At 51.3% G+C, this 20,663-nt stretch overlaps 1 protein-coding gene across 1 annotated transcript in view; it reads left to right on the top strand.

Moving 5' to 3' along the window:
* The window catches only part of THSD4 (thrombospondin type 1 domain containing 4), a 485,629-nt gene that overhangs the window by 19,780 nt on the left and 445,186 nt on the right, over positions 1–20,663 (top strand). Inside the window, exons 2-3 of the mRNA XM_074353946.1 lie at positions 4,242–4,361; positions 16,449–16,518. Coding sequence (XP_074210047.1) covers positions 4,333–4,361; positions 16,449–16,518 — 99 coding nt within the window. The 5' untranslated portion in view covers positions 4,242–4,332. The remainder of the gene's footprint in view (positions 1–4,241; positions 4,362–16,448; positions 16,519–20,663) is intronic.

Here is a 20,663-nt window from a genome sequence, read left to right as displayed (position 1 = left end):
TTGTCCCACCTTCCTGCAGGGTCTTTGTGGAAAGGAGAGACGGTGGGGCCTCCATCTGCCAGGGAGCACGTGTTCTAACAGAAACTAGATTGTCTCATTTTTTTGTTCACTGTCAGGAAAGGTTATAAATTAACAGGCACAGACCCCAAAGGCGGCTGGCTCCACAGATGCGTGTGTACTCAGCCGCAGGCACTGTTGCCGCACGGGTTTTCGGGAAACCTCACTTTCCTCAGGCCCCTCCTGCTCCAGAACCTACAAGGGCTCCTGCTTGCCCATCTTGTCAGCATTCCCCTGGCACTTCCTGGGCTTGGACAGCATGTCTTTGCCTCGTCCTCATGATTTCATCTCCCCGTCACAGTGAGACTCCCGCAGTGCCTCTGGGCCTCCAGAGCCGGGGCCCTTAAGCTCTTCTGACTGCGAGCCACACTGGTATTTTCTCTTCTCTTTCATTCTCTTCTGTTTCATTTTTTTAAAGTACAGGTCGTGACTCACAAAATTGATTTCATGACAGACGAACGGGTCATGACCCAGAGTTTGAAAAGCAGAGTTGACTTAACACAGTGCTAATGGTGTTACCGAGTCCAAGCTCGTACCGGCACGACAGACCAATACATCGAAAGATGAGTTGTTGGGGCAAGGAGTAGCGACTTTATTCAGAAAGCCAGCAGACCAAGGAGATGGTGGACTAGTGTCCCAAAGCACCATCCTGCCCGGGTTGGGATGCTAGCTTCTTTTATAGAACAAAGAGGGAAGATGAGGAGGGAAAGTGGAAAACGTGGCAAGTTGTTGCAGATATGCCAGGGTTGCGTCAGACTCAAGAAAGGATGTGTTCGATTCTTCCCTGCAGTTATTTACAGGTGGGCCCGGTCAGGGCGCAGCTCAGCTGAACGCTCAGGCATGGGAGGCAGGGATCCCAGAGATGGGCCACCATGTGTACCTTAAGCTGTAGGTGACATTCCTTTGGTGATTAACGTAGCAGAAGCAATAGAACACAAAGGTTAAAGTGAAAGAAACAGATCCGATGGGGAGTCAGATCTGCCCTTCCCTGTTACAACCACAGAAGCCCACGTGGACGTTAGGAAACGGCCGCGCTCTCCCCACTCTGCTGGAACAAGCTCGTAACCATCTCCTGAGGAAAAGTGACCAGTCCAATCTGACAAGAAGTTGTGCAAAAACACATTCAAGAGTAGTGGCTGCCACAATTTTTTTTTTTTGCACTCTCCATGAGTTAAAAAAAATGTTTGAGCATACAACGCTAACCCATATTTGGTTATTTTTTTAACCTATCAATGTATTATGTGACCACATTAAACATACACTCAAGATACAGATTTTAAAAGGGCGTCATAAAGATGAAAGGAGCCATATTGTGAAATGCCATGTGAAATTGTGATGGCTTCATTCTGTTATCAGCAACTGTCTGAAGGCAAGGTTCATGGTTATCAGCCGTGGCTGTAAATCTATTTTCAAACGGTTTTGATAATTTAAGATGGTTTTCCTGGATGACTTCCTGTCGGATTTGGGAACCACGGCTTCACGTCCCGGCCTCTTCCCTCCACCTTGTCCTTCCTTTCCTTACCGAACCCAAAAACAGCCCCGCTTGCACCTCCTCTGGCCACCTCCGTTCACCAGAAGTCTGCTGGGAGTCACCTGTGGCGCCCTGTCGCTCGTGCCCTTAGCCATGCATGCATTTACCGGATTCTGGGGGATTTCTTCTCAGCCGGGGGTCAGCTCTTCCCTCGTCTCCTGCGACTCTGTGTCCCCGCCACGCTGCTTCCTCTTCCTCCCAGCACCTCACACGCCTTTGCCGCCGCGAGTCCCTCTCCCTGGGGTGCCCCTCCCCCTTCACCTAGCTGCCCCCTGCTCATCCCTCAGGGCCCGGCCCAGAGGGCTTCCTCAGAAGGGCCTTCTCTGACCATTGCCCTGTGTACTTCCCGAGGCACCTTGCACTTTCTGCCACGCCTCTTATTTCTATACTTACTTATGTTTCAGTTTCTTTAAAATGCGTAGCCCTCTTGCACCTGGATTGTGATGTCCTCGAGGGCAGGGACCATGCCTGGCGTGTGTGCGTGTGTGTAGCACCTAGGTCACAGAGTCTCAATAAATACTTAGTACTCACAACAAGTCTATGAAGTAGTTACAAACAGTGCACCCACTTCACAGATGAGGAAATTGAAAGCTGAAAGGGTTGGTTGCCGAAAGTCACCTGGTTAGTAAATGGGATGTTGGTCTCAGATGTAGGTGTTTCTGATTACAGCATGTACAGTCCTGCCAGCCACTCTGGATTGTTCTTTTGTGAGCCGCACAGGCTGAGGGCTGGTTTGAAGCCCCGTCTTCCTTGCTGATTCCTGACCAGCCCCCTCTAGTCATTCTCTTACCCCTGCAGCGGCCTGGTTTTCCCTTCGGGTCTCTGGATAACGCTGTTGACCCTATGTTGCCCTGGAAGACACCAGCGTTCCCCACATAATTCCATGTCCCTAATCCTCACCCGTGCAAGCTGGACTTTGCGAGACCTTGCACTGCCTCACCTCTGGAATCCTGCAGCACCTGGAAGAGGCTGGAGCCCCGCACGCGCTGAGGACGTAATTACTGATTAGCTGGTCTTTGTCGGGAGCTTGGCAAAGACTTCCTCTGACTCCCAAGTTCAGTCCCGTCTTTGTGCGTGTCTGCTCCTCAGCCAAGAGCAAGGCCGTGCCTCAGGTTCAGAGGGCGTTAACAGGTCCAGTTCGCTCTGGTTGGCCTTCTTCCTGGCAGATCTCAGTGCAAGTTTGGGCTGAGAGCCAAGAGTTTAAGGGTCTTCAATGCCATGAGTAATTCCATGAGTTGCTGATGGCTAATTAGGGGTGATTACAGTCAAGAGGCGTGGCTTTCTTAATAACCCCCAGAAAGAACTGTTGGTCATTTTAAAAATCTTGATTATTTTCCCCCACAAAGGGAATTACCTGATTCTCCTGACTGTCTTTTCTTAAATCCGTGTAATTTATCCCCCCATCTCCCCTTTCTAGTGAGAAGGAAGTATGAAGTCCTGAGACAAATTCAGAAACCCGTGGTTTTGGAAACGCTGGCTTTATTAGAGAGGACCCCTGGGCACACGGTGAAGCCCTGCTTCGTGTCTTCGGCTTTCCCTGCAAGGAGGTGTGGGAGGAGAGGCGTCTGGCCCATGGTTTTCTTCCCAAGTTCCATAACATTCCAGCCCAACCTCCCACCCCGGGCTTTCTGGGGCTATTTATAATTTATCTTCGAAATTGTTGGCCCATTTGACTGTTAGGAACTTGTGTTTAGGGAAGGTTTAAGTGAAGCGGTGTTTGTAGGTAAGGGGTTTTACCTTCCTGTTCTGGCCATGACGATGCATTCTAAGTACTGCCCAACCTCTTCTGGTATGTGTGTCATCAGAGCAACTTCTAAACTGAGTGTCCCCTACGCCAGGCCCTGCGCTAAGCATGTGACATGTGTCTGCTCAGTCTCCACAACCCGCCAGGTTCTTTGGGCCATACTGTTTGAATAGTTTTATTGAGATGTAATTCACATATCATATACTTCACCAACTGAACGTGTACAGTTTTTTCAGTATGTTCACAGGGTTGTGCAGCCATCATCACAATCTAATTTTAGAGCATTTTTGTCACCCAGGAAACGTCTTACTTGTGAGCCCCTCCTACCCTCCAGACCTTGATGCACTAATGTATTTTTTGGTCTCTATAGATTTGCTTATTCTGGGCATTTCCTATAAATGGAGTCATGCAGCATGTGGCCTTGTATCTGGCTCCTTTCACTTGTGTGATGTTTTCAAAGTTTGTCCATCTCCAGCATGCATTGGGACACCGTTTATTATTTTGTCAGGCAGTATTCTCACCCCTACCGCACAGCTAGAAGAAGCCAAGGCACAGAGGTGCAGTGACTTCCCTGTGGTCAGTAGCCTTCAGGGAATGGGGCTAGATTTCCCACACGGGTTTGCCTTACTGCCTGCTGCCTGCTGCCTGCTCAGCAGCTGAGGTGGCCGTGCTCATGGTGATGCATTGAGCACTGTGCTGAGTGTCCTGCAGATTTGTTGCCTCATGTTCAGACATAATCAGATTTCATTTGGGCAATCTGCTAACCGTCGCTGGGCGGGGCACTTCCGTCCTACTGTCTTCCACTTGCTCACTTCAGGTGTCATCGGCCAACTCAGGCTACGGAAGCTGGGGCTCTAGACTCTTCCCAAGCAGACGATACTAAACATAGTGTTGTTGTTCCTCCTGCAGGAGCTGAGCACCACTCCCGGCGCCACTCCCGGCTCCAGGAAACTGGCACCATCTCTGAGGAGCCCCTGCTTTTCCCGGGACCCCCAACATCATGGTTTCCTGTTTCATGGGGTCTCCCAGGTAAGTGGAGAACCTTTTAAAAATCAAACAGAAAGATAAGACATTTGATATTTGAGTTTTGCTATATAGTTTCATATAGTAGCTTGAGAGCCTGCATCTCACAGATATGTTTGATGTGCCGGGTACATACATGTCGTAAGTTTGTTACCCACAAAGGGAGCTGAGGCTGGCGCTGTGTGCGGTGGCGGGAGGTGCTTGCGCCGAGATCCAAGTGGCTTGGGTTCTAGGCTGCGCTCCGCTGTTGGCTGGCAGACATCTAGGACTCAGATTTTTTTTTCAAATAAAGATGTTACTGGATTGATGAATATCCATCATAGTTGCACAATAGAATTGCCTGAAGAACTTTAAACATATTGTCCTCTGGCTGCATCTGCACAGACTGGGGTTTAATTCACCTGGCATATTTAAAAGGTGACCTCTCTGGTGCCTTCTGCTCGAAACATCTGTGACTGGCACCTGCATATTTTTTGGTTTGATACGGTATCAGTCATGCAGAGCAGGTGGAAAGAGTGGCGTTCTCTCCCTGTGCAGATCAGGAGCCCGGTGCTTAACCCGCTGCTCGTTCCTTCAGTGCAGTCAGGGGTTGGGGGAGGGCTCGGTGCTCCCGAACTGCAGTCTGTGTCACTGAGGCTGTTTTCAAACTTCCCTTAAGCCGATGGGCCCTGTGCAAACTCCTCAGTCAAAAGCCTCTGTAAAAAAATCTCAATGCATCAAATAGCCAACAGCAACATTTCATTAAGATAAATTTATTTTATAACTTTGAAGTTGTAATATTTACACATTATAAGATGAATGAGTCTGTTTGGATAAACATGAGAATCTGAAAGCAGGATTTATGGGTGACAGCTCGTGCCCCAGCCTCAGCGGCGAGTGTATTTTGCAGTTGGTTTTAGCTGCCTCGTGTTAGGAAAGTCTTGATCCTTGTAGGTAAGTGAGTGCAGTTGGTAACAGTTCCTCCGTGAAGCTCCTCGTGCAGTCCCAGGAGGCTCTTTAAAGAAACTGACTCAGAATCCAGAAAGGGGAAAGGGCTTTTTGTTTCAAAGTTGGATCACGAAGGATATCTTGTAGTTCTCCCCCCATAACTCTACATTAGCTCCAAATGCCCAGAACTTACAATAAAGAGCGAAACAGTCTATAATCTGTTATTATGGTGGTGCCATATGTGATTGCCCATCCAGGGCGAGAGCATTTGCCAGGCAGATGCTCTTAGGCTGATGCCTGGCATTTAATTGATTGTTGTGTGTGCGTGTGAGCTTAGTCTGTGATTGCTTGTGTAATTTTACTGAATTGAGCTTGTGTAATTGTAATGAACTGACATATGCAGGCCTGGAGTCCAAAGACCCATGCTGAGCTACAGGGTTCTTCATCAGTGACATAAGCGAATATATCAGAAGGAGTCAGAGAAGACAGGAAACGCTCTGCTCTGAGGCCCCTGCAAAATCCCGCCATGAACAGAGCAGCCCAAGCCTCTTCTGAGTTAATCTTTGGTATCTGATCTGAATTTAAATTAGCAAGTGTGCTTTTATAAACCGTAGTTTAGGAAATAATTTAAAAGCTATTTCAAGACATAAAATATGCACCCTGTGGGTGGAAGTATGCACCCAACACACCGCTGTAAAACCACAAGGGTGTGAGAAAGGCAGTTGGACCACTGGTCCCTTTAGGACCGCAGCGTATCTGAGCACCAGAACCCGATGGGAGACACTAAATGGAGGTCACAGTCACATATTCAGCTGCATTGAAAAGAGCAGCAGATAAAAGGTACGTTCCCCACGTGGTCAGCAAGCGTCAGTCTGGCAGCTGTCAGGAAGGCTCCTACGAGTACTAGGACCCTCAGAAACGTGGCCACCCCGGCTGTACCAGAAGGCATCACTTGGGAGAAGTCCCTTTCGCAAAATTTTTTTTCTTAGTGCTTGGAATTTTAATTGATGCCCCTGCAATTAACCTCTGAAATGATCTGCGGAATGGAGGCCACCTCCCTTCAAGGGAGGCCCAGGGGTTACCTCCAAGCCATGTGTTATTTCAGAGAAGTTGCCCACAGGTTAGAAATTAGCAGGGTCGGAGTTGTCGAAAGCTGGATGTGGCCTCGCTACCCTCGGGGCAGAACTCTGGAAGTCTTGACAGGCCTCTGGGATTAGGGTCCTGCCAAATGGATGGTTTGAACAGAGCTGCTCAGAATGACATTTCTCCAGCAGTCCTGCTGTAAGGACTGGGGAAAGCAAACTTAAGTTATGAGGACAGGGGAGTCTTTGGGAGGGATCAGCTGAAGATTTCCATCAGGTCTCCTTCTTCATAAGCCAGGTACTCATAAACCACTTAGCATTCTGTTTCTCAGGCCACATAAATTTACTGATCCTGAAGAAAAAAGAAAGAAAGAAAGAAAAAAAAAACAGAAAGAAAAAAAACCCACTAAAGTGCCTTTTGTTTAAATGCTTTTCAAAATGCTCTAGGGGGAAAGGGCAATGGTTACTTATGAGTGAGAGGTCTTTGATACGATTGGTAGATGAGAAACACACAGACATACAACTATAAAGGCTTTTGAGTATTTATCAAGATAACCAAATACATCAAGATGGACTGGAAAAGCCAGAGGCTTGCTCTGCCCAGAGAGAAAACAGGTCAAATTAGGAGTTAGCTGCCAAGAAAATCCCTGAGAGGAAAAAACATTGAAGGGGATTCACAATTCTGATATACAGAGATTTCATTTAAAAATCCCTCCTCAGTTCTTGCCAAGCCACAGGGACACAGAAAGCCAGCTTCCTTCACATTGAAAGAGATAGAGGAGCCCTGAGTATTAACATAGCAGGAGTATCTCCACCCTGCTCAGAGTCTACAGTAATAAAAAGAATCACATTAAACCCCACAGCAGACAAGACACTAAGATTTTAACTCTGTGGAGCTGGTTAGCGAGCTGCCATTGAACCTTGGACAAGCCGTGGACGCCATGCAAAGTTCCAGGCAAGTGAGATCTGTAGGACCAGAGGGTTGGTCAAGGCTGGATTAAGGAGCGTTTGTTATCTGTCACAAGTTAGAGAGGAGAAGGCACTACGTAACCCAGAAGTGTGTGTATTTCTGAAAGACGTGCTCCAAGTTGTGCCCCCTTTTTTGGGTATGTCTTTATGTGTTTGCTCAGGACCTGAGTGGAAGGAGGCTCAGTTCTCCCCTAGAAGCAGGCACGTCTACCATGACCAGCCAGCAGTCTCCTTAGAGCCAGTCTGCCTGGTCAGGGGCTCTTTGTTTACCTCAGGGGTGTGCTTTCATATAGTTGACATGATTTATCCTTAAAATGAAAGCAGAGAGGACAACAAAAGTATTGAAAATTCCAAACAAGCGGTGAAAGTTGATTCGGGTATGCTATTTTGAAGAGTAGTTTTGGAAGCAACGCAGGTGTAATTAGGGGATTACAGGGTTAGATGGTCATTTTTATGGCTGTTATGAAGGAGAATTCTGGATCATTTTCAGGGTTTTACAGCTGATGGCCCTAGGTCAAGTGTCTGGTTGTCGTCTTCTGAAACTTGAGGCTTTTCTCTTCCTTGACGCACACCTCTGTGGAGGAAGGGCGCTGTGATGCCTGGCAGCCGCTTCGCTGAGAAATCCAACTGAAGGGAAACGAGGAAGGGAAAGGTGGCTGTTCTTGGGGCAACTGAAAAAGATCCTGAATACAAGAAGGAAGAAAGAAGGGGGTTGAGGAAGTGTGTGTGTAAGTGTGAGGAAGACCCAAAGCAGTGATAGCTGAGGTGTGAGCGCTGAGACTCCCCTCGGGGGCAGAGAAACATGTGATCATTGGGAAGGGCCAAGGGGTCAATTAGTGTCCCTGTGCCAGTGATCAAGAAATCGGGAGAAGGAGGAGAAATACGGGAAAGAAGACGACAAGAAAGAGGAGGAGCAGAAGGAAGAAGGGAGGGAGGGGCATGAGGTGAGGGGGAGGGGCGTGAGGCGGGGGAGGGGCATGAGGGGGAAGAGGTGGGGCATGAGTAGAGGGGGAGGGGCGTGAGGTGAGGGAGAGGGGCGTGAGGCGGGGGAGGGGCATGAGGGGAGGGGGAGGGGCATGAGGGGGAAGAGGTGGGGCATGAGTAGAGGGGGAGGGGCGTGAGGTGAGGGAGAGGGGCGTGAGGCGGGGGAGGGTGTGAGGGGAGGGGGAGGGGCATGAGGGGGAAGAGGTGGGGCATGAGTAGAGGGGGAGGGGCGTGAGGTGAGGGAGAGGGGCGTGAGGCGGGGGAGGGGCATGAGGGGAAGGGGTGGGGCATGAGAGGGAAGGGGAGGGGCATGAGGGGAAGGGGAGGGGCGTGAGGCGGGGGAGGGGCATGAGGGGGAAGAGGTGGGGCATGAGTAGAGGGGGAGGGGCGTGAGGTGAGGGAGAGGGGCGTGAGGCGGGGGAGGGGCATGAGGGGAGGGGGAGGGGCATGAGGGGGAAGAGGTGGGGCATGAGTAGAGGGGGAGGGGCGTGAGGTGAGGGAGAGGGGCGTGAGGTGAGGGAGAGGGGCGTGAGGCGGGGAGGGTGTGAGGGGAGGGGCATGAGGGGGAAGAGGTGGGGCATGAGTAGAGGGGGAGGGGCATGAGTAGAGGGGGAGGGGCGTGAGGGGAAGGGGTGGGGCATGAGGGGAAGGGGAGGGGCATGAGGGGAGAGGGAGGGACATGAGAAGGAAGGGGAGGGGCAGAGGCCAGGCTGGGTATCAGTAAGGCAGGACAGCGTTTATGTAGCCCGCATCTAAACCACCACCTAACTGATGGTTAATAAATATTCTTTGACTAGTGAATAAATAGCTTAATAATTATCCTTTGTGGAAGAGAAATAAAGAGGAAAATTTTTCTTTCTTGATCCGGATCGTTAGTTAATTACAAAAGTAGGGTAAAGCAGAAGATCGTTCACATGATACGCACGCACACCTTTAACAGTTTACTTTTAACTTAAAACACATGTACGCTCACTCACCAAGTTTTTGATGTGGGGCCAACGACTTTTCTTTGAGCGTGAATTCCTGATTGTCTTTCTTGCACAAACCGCACCCAAAAGCATTATCTAAGGTTTCCATTCGGGTTTCTTTAAAGTGGAGTAGGAATTTAAAGACATTTGCAAAGCAATCTGAGTATAGAATGATTCTAGAGTTTTATTATTTTTGCCCCTAATCATTTACAGTTGTCTCATCCACACCTAATTTGCCAGTAGTTTTTTTTTTTTTTTCTTGGCAACTTGCCTTTATTGAGTCTTTCCAAAGCATTCAGCTTCGTTTGTGTAGAAACAACTCACAGCTACTCTTTTCGTGTTCTCTTTGAGTATTTTGTGTGATCGCAAGTCCTGGCATCACCAGGCTGGGGAACATGGTTGACACCATATGAACGCACCTCAGGTGGTGGGCACAGAAGAGTTCAAGGGTACTAGGGAAGAAGCTGCCGGAATCTTTTGTGGGAAGCCCGGTAGGAGCCATCTGAATGGTAGGCTTAGAGGCTCGGAGGAAATAAGATAGTTTTTGGAGGCTTGCCCTGGCAAACCCATACCTATGAAATGATGGCAGGCGTTCAGACAGTATTGATTTTTCTCTATGCCTGGCACAGTCCGGCACCTGGCATGTAGCCTCATCACTCAGAACTTGACTGTGGGATTTGCTAGAACCTTCTGTACCAAAAAGGGTTCAATAGAGTCAAGGTGTGGTCACTGGGCTGCCAAGTACCTGTTCCCTGTGTACCCAAGTGAATGTCTATGCCTCAGGGTAACACTGACCCCCACCCCAGCCTTCAGCCAGGGATCAGGCTAATATCTCCAACTTACAGGAATCCACCCCCGCCCCCAAGTTCTTCTGTTTTTCTGACGGAGAATTCTGGGAAGCACGGAGAAGATGCTTTACTGATGAGAGTGTGGGTGGGCCACAGTGGCCCCTCGTGTTTCCGGGGGACTGCTGTTTCCACCTTCTCCTGCTTTTCTCTCTCCCTTCGCTGCAGCCTCTCCTTCTCTCCTTTTGTTCACTTGCTGTTTATTAGCCCTGAGTTTGGGCCAAGACCATGCTGGTTGTTCCTGCTGCAAAGATGTATCAGAAGCCGTTTCCTCAACAAGCCTACCCTGGAGGAGGGGAGTTCACCAGGGGGCCTGTTGTGTCTTAAAAAGCTCTGCTGTGACGGAACACCTCGCTTTTCCAGAGGCCCTGGTCCAGGAAACACCAATGGCTGCAACAGCGGAGAACCTGGAAATTAGCAATAAAACCCAACATGCAGTTAGAAGAGAGGTCCTCAGGTCCACGCTCTCAGGTGGAAACTTCCCTCCACGACAGCCAGCCCGGCCTCCTCCCTGAGCCTGCTTGGGCTCGGCTTTGGCTGCAGCCTGGCTGTCTAAAGGTTTCCGCGGCCAAGGCCGACCTGAAGGAAGCCCAGAGCAGAGGCACAGGCTTACTTACCCGTAGTTCGGGAAGTGCTATCTGTCATCAGGGAGGAGCCGGCAAAGGGCCGACGAGATTCAGAAAGCCCCAGGCCTTCAGCCTGCTCTGCTCCGGGACTGCCGCTTAATGCTGCAGAAAGCCGGTGACTCTGAGCCATCTAGACAAGGTTCCCTGAGCCCAGCATACTCTGTGTGAGGAAGCAGGGCAAAGACATAGAATACAGTCTTTCTTAAGGTGGGGATTTCAATGGTTAGCTTCGATTATTTTTAAAACTTAGAATGTTCTCTAGTGAGGCTGGATACGTGAAGTTTTACTGTATTCACTTATTTTCTGATTATTTTTGCAAGCAGTGACAGAAAGTAAAACAGATGTGTGAAGCCACAGCCTCATGCAGTCCGGGAAGAAAACTGATGTAATAATATGGCAAACGCTTGGTGTGAAGGTACGTTGGGTCCTCGGAGGCCCCAGAGCGCTGTGGTTCAGAGTCCGGGCCAAGAGTCTGACTGCTGGCATGGAAGGCAGGCTCTGCCACTCATTAGGTGTGTGTGTGCCCTTCAGTCAATGACTCTGCCTCTCTGTGCCTCAGTTTCCTCACCTGCAAAATGGGTGTGATAAAAGCACTGGATAGGATGGTTGTGGAGATGAAATGAAGTAATACTAAGTAAGTGCTGAGATCAGTGGCAACCAGGTGGTTCCCTGGTGAAAGGTCACTTGTAACCCATCTCTCTCTCTCGCTGACTTGACTCTTAGTGCTGTCGGAGGAAGGCAGCGGGCCGAGCTGAAGGCAGCAGAATGCACGCCCAGCGAAACAGTCTGCTCTCCAGCGTGTAGTTGGTGGCGATTCCACTTCAAAGATGAGATGTTGGTTCTCTTTTGTGAAGGGTGCTATAATTTTGTCTGTGATCAAGTTGCTCCCAAAATGTCTCTTTGGTTGTTTTCACTGAAGAAGAAAAGAAGTATACAGTGTTTTTTTTTCCTTTCTGCTCTTTTTTCTTGTTTTGTGACTTTTTTGCGCTCAAGGAGCATTGCGTCCCTGGAAGCAGCCCAAGGCGCACAGTGGCTGCGACATGGCCCTCCGACCATGAGTCGGGGACGGCGGGGGTGGGGCAGGAAGGGCGCCCAGGCTAACGCAGAGGCGCGGCCCAGGCCCGCGGTGTCGGCCTCGTACCCGATTTCAGTGAGCGGTACTTTCTGCGGGAGGAAATGAAATGATGGAGTGTTTAAAGTCTTGAACAGGCCCGGGTAAACGGCAGGACTTTCTTCCTGAGTGGTATGAGGCGCTGGGCTGTCCCTGCTGCAAGGTGAGTCGGAAAGTCTGCTAGGAATGTGGCTCCCCCCACCGCTTGGAGGGGAGTGTGGGATTTGTTTGCCAGAGGCCCTGGTAGCCTTCAATCTGTCAAAGCCGTTGCAAGCTGGGAGCAGTTTGCCAAAGCAAACTATCCAAGTGAAGTAACACATGAGCTGAAGTAACACCGACACACACAGGCCTCCCGCTCCCCAAACGCTCGCTTCGAACTGGGCCAGGAGGCGCAGGGCCGTGGCCTAGACTGTCAGTGTTTTGAAGAGGTGTGGGCACAGTTGCAGGCCACCAGTGAGACAGGTGTGTGTGCACAGGGTGGGTACCCCATACGGAGCCTGCAGGGCAGGGGCGGAAACCTTCAGCCCTTGGCCGGGCTTCGTCTGGGCCCTGGGGTTACATACTGCTCTGGCTTCTGTTAGTGCGGCCCAAAGAGTAACTTCCCCTCCGGGGGACCTCAGTCTATTCCATTCAGAGAAGAGCCCATTTAATAACTGATATTTTATTCCAGCATGAATTTTATTGGATGCCCCTATGCATTTTAGCCCCATGAGGGCCCAGCTTGATGAAGAAAAGAAGCATTTGAACATCTCACTATAACTTGTGTTGCATTTTTGCACCAAGAAGCACCTGCAGACATTTTGCTGCCAGCCCTTGTGTAAATCCTACGGGCACAGATTTTTGGGGAAGTCACACAGAGACTCAAAAGCACTCTGATTTTTAGAAATACTTCGTAAAAGAGCTTTTAAAAGCTCCCAAAATTACTTTGGACTTTTTAAAATATGTTAATCACACTGTTTCCAAGGATCTTGAAATTTTGTAGGTCACAAGGTGACAAGGCACCATGTGTTAGTTCAGTGAGTTAAGCTCTTCCTGTGTCCTGTGTAGCAGACGCTGCTGGGAGCTGGGAGGTAAAGCAGTGACAGAAACTCCGGCCTCGTGGGGCTTCTGCTCTCGCGGGCAGAGGGAGAAATGGGAGTCAACAGTACACAGTATCTGAGGTGGTGAGTGCTCTAGAGAAAGGTGAGTGGGCTGGGCTGGGAGACGGAGCCCCATTTTATGGAGGGTCAGGGAGGCCTTAAGGAGAAGGGAAGGCATTGGGCAGACACCTGAAGGAGGCGAGGGGACGAGCTGTAGACACATCTGGGAGTGGAGCTGACCAGACAGCCTGGCACGCGGTTCCTCCGAGGCAGCGGACGACCTAGAATGTCCCCTCCTCCCGTCTTTCACTCCGTCTCCCAGCCCAAGCCCCCGTCTGTCAGGGAAGTGCAGGCTGGGATGAGCGGCTGTGCAGAACTGCTCCTGACTGCACTGCAAACGTGTGGCTTAGGTGCGTGCCAAGAGCTCTGAGCGGCTGAGGTGTGACACGTTTCTGGAGCTGCTGTTTGTTTTCTTAACAAAACCGCACTGATCTGGTTTTCTTTTTAAATGAGTAAACAGTGCCAGAATGTGTTACAAATGATTGCAGTCTGCAGGCACGGTTTCATAATTTGCTTCTTTGCACATTAACTCATCTGAGGTAGGCAGGGTGGGTTCTCTTCTTCCCATTTCACAGATGAAGAAGCTGAGGAGCAGAGGTGATTTGCCCAAGAAGGTCGTGTAACCAGGGAGCATAAACCCCTGAACTGTGATGCACACGTTCCTTGGTTTGGAGGACAGACTGCACCCAGTAAGGACATAGCTAGAAAGGAACAGTTCTTTCCCGCCGCCGTGTCCACACCCCTCCTTCAGATGCCCCTGCCCCGGCCCTGGAAGACGTCTCAGGCAGTTTTCTGGTCCATTGCAGGTTTAATGGGCTGTCTCACGCACAAGAATCAGAAGGCCCCAGAAAGATGTGTGTGTGTGGGAGGGGATGGCTTTAACGGTTGAATGCCTGTGCTTCTAGAAGTTTTAGTTACAGTTTTCCTCCGGTGGTTTTTGGGTGAATCAAAGACATCAGTAACTTCACCATCCAGACCTCTCCCCTTAGCCCCCTGTGTACTGAGCAGCGCCGATCCGCGCGTCTGTGCGTTGGACAGGACAGAATTTCCATCATCGTAGAAAATTCTCTCAGACGGAACTGGCCCAGAGCCTCAGCAAGTTATAAATCAACCCTTTGATTCTTTCACCACTAATTTCATGTGATATTTTTCTGAATCGGTTCCGTCCTTGGAAGGATTCTGTGTATAGGTACGCTGTATTAAGCCAGACAGAAACCTTCAGTCTCTCATCCAGTTGCGAGCTTCTTTCCTCCCCGGTCCTGGGCCTGGTCTGGCCTCAGACGCCTGCGGTGGGGAAGAGAGGGCTCCGGGCCCCCTCCCTGCCCAGCTCCCTCTGGCCCTCGTCGGTTCCTCCAGGACGGGCCGGTGGGGGAGAGAGGTGACTGGGTGAAGAGGGTGCCCGCTGTGACCTGGTGTTGCTGTCCTGGGTCGGCAGGTGTCTGAGTTGTGGATTCTCCCATCAGGGCACTGTGGTTGGTCGTGTGGAGAACCTCCCCCGGCAGGGGTCTCCTGCTGTGCACCCCCCAGTGCAGGCTGTGCGGGAACTGGCCGCCTCCCACCACCTGCCCCCAGCTCCGGGTCCTCCGGGTACACACCACACATCACCTGTCTTTTTGGGATGACCTGACCCTGGTGAGCGATCTTCTCAGATGAGGGCCTTGCAAGACAACCAAAGCCCCTCTTTCCACGTGCCCACACACAGTCGTGGGAGAACCCAGCATCACCTGCCCCTGCAAGGTCCAGACGGGCAGCTGCGCCCACGCCAGCCCTCTCTCCTGCCACTCGGCCCTCCCAGATGCTCCAGCCAGGCTTTAGCCTTTAACTGCTTTTCAGGGGAGAATCAGGCACCAGTCTTCATGCCCCGAACACAGGGGCTCCAGACCAAGCTCTCAGATGTTTGCCCTCATCGTCTGGCTGGAAAGGAGCTCCAGCGTTTCCTCCCCTGTGGCCGGGGAGGGGCTGTGCTCAGCTCGCCAGCATCCCTCACACTCTTCTCCATCCCGCTGCCCCCACCCCCTCCCTGTTCAGGCTGGAGGGGGGTGAGGGGCTGCAGCACAGGGGGGTGGGGGCAGAGGGGGGCACCTCCGGTTCTGATCCAAGTAGACGGTGCAGCCTTTCTCTTTGGAACGTGTGCATATGTAATCCCCTTGGTTCTTGGCTTTAGAGCGCAGTGCAGCTCTGAGACAGCAAAGACGCATGTCGCGCCCGGCTCACACACACCCCTTCCCGTTGCATTTTGTCCACCGCAGGGTCTCGGACCAGCCCGTCCACACCCGTTCTGCGAGGTCTGCTGGGGCTGGGCTCACCTTCACGCAGTGGGGATTAGCGTGGAATTTAGGACTCTCAGAGACGGCCCCAGATGCAGGCAGGTTTTCCTCATGCCCTCCTCCACACGGTGAGCCTTCCCGGCAAGGGCAGCTTTCACGTCTCTCCGTGACGTTGGAGACCTCAGAAAGGTCGAGAGCCACTGGGTTGCTTAACTGCCCTCGGGGTGAAGCCCTGAAAAAGGACTCAAAAGACAAGCACATGGGACGAGCGGCCTTTGTGCAGGGACGCTGGGACAGTGCCGCTGGCGGTGCGACGTCAGGGGGCTTTGGGCGCCTGATTCACTGGCAGTACCTGTCTCTCCGCTGACTGGCTGTGCCGGGGGTGCTCCCCTCTGCCGTCCTCAGTGGTCCTTCCAGGAGATGGGGACGTGGGGCTCAGAGGCGTTAGCTTACCTGGGATCGCCCCTGTGGGAACGGCGGAGCCGGGCCTCAGCCTACATGTGTTTGAGTCCAAAGCTTCAGGCCCTCCCAGCACACCCTGCTGTCTCGGGGCCAGCTGGCTCCTGTTTCTACACCTTCTCTTTATTTGATGACAAGCTCTAATCAGGGCTGGTGACAGTGGGGCTTAACACAGCTAATCCCACCCACGGAGAACGTAAGTGACACTAAAGGATGGCAGAAGAGTGGTTCCGAGGGAGCTCGGGGGTGTGGGAGGCCCTCCCCCGGCGGCTCGGAGCCCCGCTTCTGGCCTGGCCTTGCCACCTGCACGAGGACAGGCCGGCACTGCCCCTTACCTCTGTGCCCGGCGTGGCGTGTGAGCGCGTGCGGTCCTCCCAGACCGCAGCCAGCTTCTGTCGTCGTCCCCATCGTAGGAAAGTGAGGCTCGAAGAGGTTACGTGCCCTGACCTGGAAACCTCGCTGGTGAGCGGCTAAGCGGGGTCTGACCCAGGCCGTCCCCACGCTGTGGCCCCCCCCGCAGCACACAGCTGCCTCCGCTCCCGTGGGGCCGGCCCTCCGTGTCCCCTCTGGGTTGCGTCCCCTCTGGGTCGCATCCCCTCTGGGTCGCATCCCAGGGCCCGGGGTGGACGCTGCGCTCCCTTCCGCCGTGAGACGCAGAAGCACCTTCCGCCTGGAGCTTACTCACCGCCCCGCCTGTTGCTGTTTTTCCTTCCCAGTGTCCTGGCTTCCCTCCTGCTGCTTGGGTTCCAGCTCGTCTGCCCACAGCCCTCCACTGAACACAGAAAGGTAAGCCAAGGCCCGTCAGAGGCTCTCCGGCTCTGCTCAAGGGGCTGGGGCCCTCCAGTCACCACGCTGGGCTCTGTTCTGTTTAGAGGGGCATCACCGCTGATTCTCAGAGGAAGCCCCGTTTGTAGGATGGTCACCGTCCTATCCCTCCTAAGTCCTTGGAGCTTAAACACAAAGCTGGGGCGGGGTGGGTGTAGAGTGCACGCTTAGCGTGCACGAGGTCCTGAGTGCCTCCGTTAAAAAACAAACAAACAAACAAACAAACAAATCAACCTAATCCCCCCACCAAAAAAAACAATGAAGCAGGTGCCCAGAGTCAGTCCCGGATCCCAAACAGGGCTGGCTTCCCTGCGGTGCCCACTGAAATGCGCAGGTGAGGGGAGGTCGGGGGTGGGCCCTCCCCGCCTGGAGTGGAGCGGCTCCAGCATGGAGCTTCCCACCCGGGGCACCAGCAGGGCGATGGGTGTGGGTGACCTGAGAGAGAGCTGCAGTGCCAGCTAACGCTGTCGCTGTGTCAGAGGGAAGCATGGAGGGACCACGGTCTTCGGGAGGATGCAGCCCCTGCAGCAGCGGCCAGGCGGGGAGGGGGCAGGGGACAGGGGCCCTCGCTGTCCTCTTCCCCTCCGTCCCTGCTGGTGACTTGCTTAGCAGAACCCAACCAAAGGCCAGAACACCAAACATCCCTTGATGGAGCCCTCAAAGGCCACCTCTTGGGTAGCAGGGCTGGGTGAGAAGGGTGGACAGGGCTTCTGGAAGGACAAACGGACAGTAGCAAGCATGCCGCCCATCAGGATCTACGTGTCTCATCATAAATGAACTATTCACTGACGCCCAGACAAGCCCAGTGCTGTCCCACCACAGACAGGCCCTCAGGTGCCTCTCTTCTCCCCAGGAGCACCCAGGTCTGCAGACAGTGACGTGCAGACACTTCTGAGAGGAGCAGCAGGTCAGCCATTTGTACGTGGGGGGGACTGACCTGGCGGGAGCCCCTCCCGGAGAGGGCTCCCCTCCCTGAGAGGGCGCTCTCAGGGGACGCCCAGGAGGGAAGGGAGCCGGGAGCAGAGGGCATGTGCAGGCCACCTGGACAGGCCCCTTCTCGGGAGAACTTCTTGGTGTTTCTGTCTGATTAGTCTCATTCCCTTGAGGTCTGTGGGTTATGCTCTGCCTTTACTTTCTGGGCCAGAGATGAACCTGTATCGTGCCATTCCCCCTCCCCGCCAAGACCCTACTTCTGGAAAACCGACGTATTGGCAGGGCAGCCTGGAGCTTTGGGGCCCCAGGCCCTACCCAGCAAGGCCGGAGGCAGGGCCGCAGCCCCGGTGGGCCGGGGGTGGGGGGGAGCACTGAGCCAAAGAGGGTTGCTCTTCAGCCTTAGAGCTCCTAGTGGGACTTCCCCAGTTGGGTTCTGGACTTGCTTGGGGCCTGCCGGGACTTCCCTCCTTGCTCTCCCTCCTGTCTGGGATGGGGAGTGTCTGTCCTGCACCTGTCCTTCTGCTGTACTCTGGGAGCACAGACACGCTTGACCTCGCAGATTCACGGTGGGAGAGCAGTTTACTTCAGGGTGACTCTCACCTCGTGTCTTACCCGTGTCTGATTAGGTGATGTTTAGGTGAGACTTCGGACCTGGACTTCAGTACTGACGCTGGAACCGTCAGGGCGTTCAGAGCTGTTGGGGTGGGGTGAATGTACTTTGCACGCAAGAAGGCTGTGGATTTTGGGGACCAAGGGGTGAAATGCTGTGGACTGTGTCCCCCCAAATTCATATGCTGAAACATAAGCCCGAGCGTGGTGGGGGTGGGGCCTTTGGGCGGGTGTTTGGCCATGAGGGATTAGTGCCCTTATAAAGACGGCCCCGCAGGGATCTCTTGCCTCTTTTGCTATTTGAGGACACACGGAGAAGAAAGCTGTCGATGACCCAGGACACGGGTTCTCCCCAGACACCAAAATTCACGGGCCCCTTAATCGTAGACATCCCAGCCTCCAGAACTGTGAAAACTAAATTTTCTACAAACCACCCAGTCTATGGTATTTTTGTTACAGCAGCTAGATTGGACAAAGACAACTGTCTGTTTTCACTATGAAGTTGTATTATTTATTAGTGTTCAGAATTATCCCGGTGGTTTATCCTAAGAGTTGAATCAATCTACCAGGGCTGTTTTTGTGTTGTCATTGTTCACACAGACCATCAGACGTGAAATGTTTTATAAGTGGTCAACTTGCTTTGCTGTTTCTCTTTTCAAGTTCACCTGAATGCTATATATGTCGCCTGAACAAAAGGTTCACACAAAAAAGTATTGCCTCCGTATTTCTTAAAGAAAGTACTTTTTCTGAGAAATTTTTAAAGATCGGTTTATGAATTACTTTAGGGTGTTGAATTTAAAAGTTGAGCAACAAGCTTCACATCTTGGAGTGTGGTACCTTCTTGTCAAGCTACCCAGAACTTTGCAGTAGAAAGATAGACTAAGAAGATTTTTCAAAATCGTTTACAGATCCCTTTACTTGGGAAACATTAATTTTAGGACAGTTCTCAAATATGGTTCTGTGCATCGTAGCTGCCAGGATCATTGTTATTGTCATTCATTCCAGAGAAGAAAGGATTCATTGCTTTCTTGGTGGTGAACTTTGTGATGTCTTATTGGAGCTCTGGGGAGAGCTGGCTGTCAGCCTGCCTGGCTGCATCCTCAAAACCCTGGAGCAGAAGCAGTGCTGGCAGTAGTAGCACCCATTTATTTCTGCAACGTAAGAAATAAGGAGTTACTAATTAAAACAGAAGTAGGAAATTCTTTTCTAGAAATGGCCAGTTAGAATACTTCAGGATTTCTGGGCTACAAAGTTGCTGTCACAACTGGTCAACTCTGCTTTTGTAACACGGAGCAGCCATAGACAACATGTAAATAAACGTTCACGGCCGTGTTCCAATAAAACTTTATTTACAAAAACAGTTGGTGAGCTGGGTTTGGCCTGTGGCCCACAGTTTGCCAGCCACTGCTCTGGAGTCAGGATGGAGAGGAGTTAACTGAAATTACTGCATATGTGTTTTGGAATTTGAAGTTGGAAACTGTTCCCTCCTGGGACCTTAAAGAACAGAAAGGATTTGAAAAAAAAAGTATTTTTTTTCATTAAAACATAAAAATTATGATTGCTATCAAATTGTTTTCATTGCTTAGATAAGTCATAATTGAATTCCTGCTGACTGATGGTTTTGTGGCAAAATCCGCTCCCAGTCTATAGCAGAGAGCAGCGGAATTAGGGAACCAGTTGTGGTCAGTTCGGAAGGGACCGCACTGCTAACTTGTGCAGGCTGCAGTTTCGTATGCCTATGAAAGCTACCCTCTAAAAGACATCTCTTTTCCTTTCTCATTACTATGGTGTGTCCAATTTTAGCATATGGAAGCATTTCTACAGCATAAGTTATTCTGAGGAAAAGACATAATTTGTAAATGCTGTCAAGTAAACTATGCATTTCTAAATGCTGCTCAGGTGACTGGATTTACCTCCGTAAAAACTGTCCCATAATAGCGCGGGAAAAGGGGACTCTGGTGCGGAGGGTGAGCTCACTTGGCATATTTCTACCCAGAAGCCTTCCTCTTGCTCCTGCAACCCGGATGGTATCACAAAGGCCTGATTGCTCAACCACTGTTCTTGGTAATTATTTAATGACACTTGGCAAATGATTACGTTTTAAACCTCTCCGTGGCTTCATTTGCAGATAAGGTAAGATCAAGAGAGGAAAAAAGCTTGACCAAGACTTTAAGAAAAACCGTACGTTGTTGGTGAGGAACAATGTGTAGACCGTAGAAAGCTTCGAGGTGAACGAAACTGCTCTGCTTGCCGGAGAAGTTCACCGTGCACGGTCAACATAATCTATTTAGGAAAGAATCGTCAAACATACTTCATTCCTACAAATGGAAAAACATACATTTTAATCACAACGACTTACCTTGGTTTTTTTTTTTTTAAGTTTACTTTTTAATTAAAAGTATGCACGTTTACTATAGTGAATTTAGAAAACAGTGAAAAAGTAGAAGAAGGAAATAAAAACTCACTCCTGGGAACACTGGTCAAAGAGAAGTGCTCTTCAGTCTGTCGTTTATAGAAACTTCAGAACAGAAAGAGCAGAGACACTACAGCATGGAGTGAGGGTG

The sequence above is a fragment of the Camelus bactrianus genome, chromosome 27, assembly GCF_048773025.1.
Source record: "Camelus bactrianus isolate YW-2024 breed Bactrian camel chromosome 27, ASM4877302v1, whole genome shotgun sequence".
Classification (NCBI taxonomy): Eukaryota; Metazoa; Chordata; class Mammalia; order Artiodactyla; family Camelidae; genus Camelus; species Camelus bactrianus.
The sequence above is the reverse complement of the archived record's forward strand: the minus strand, read 5'-3'. Positions and strand labels throughout refer to the sequence as shown.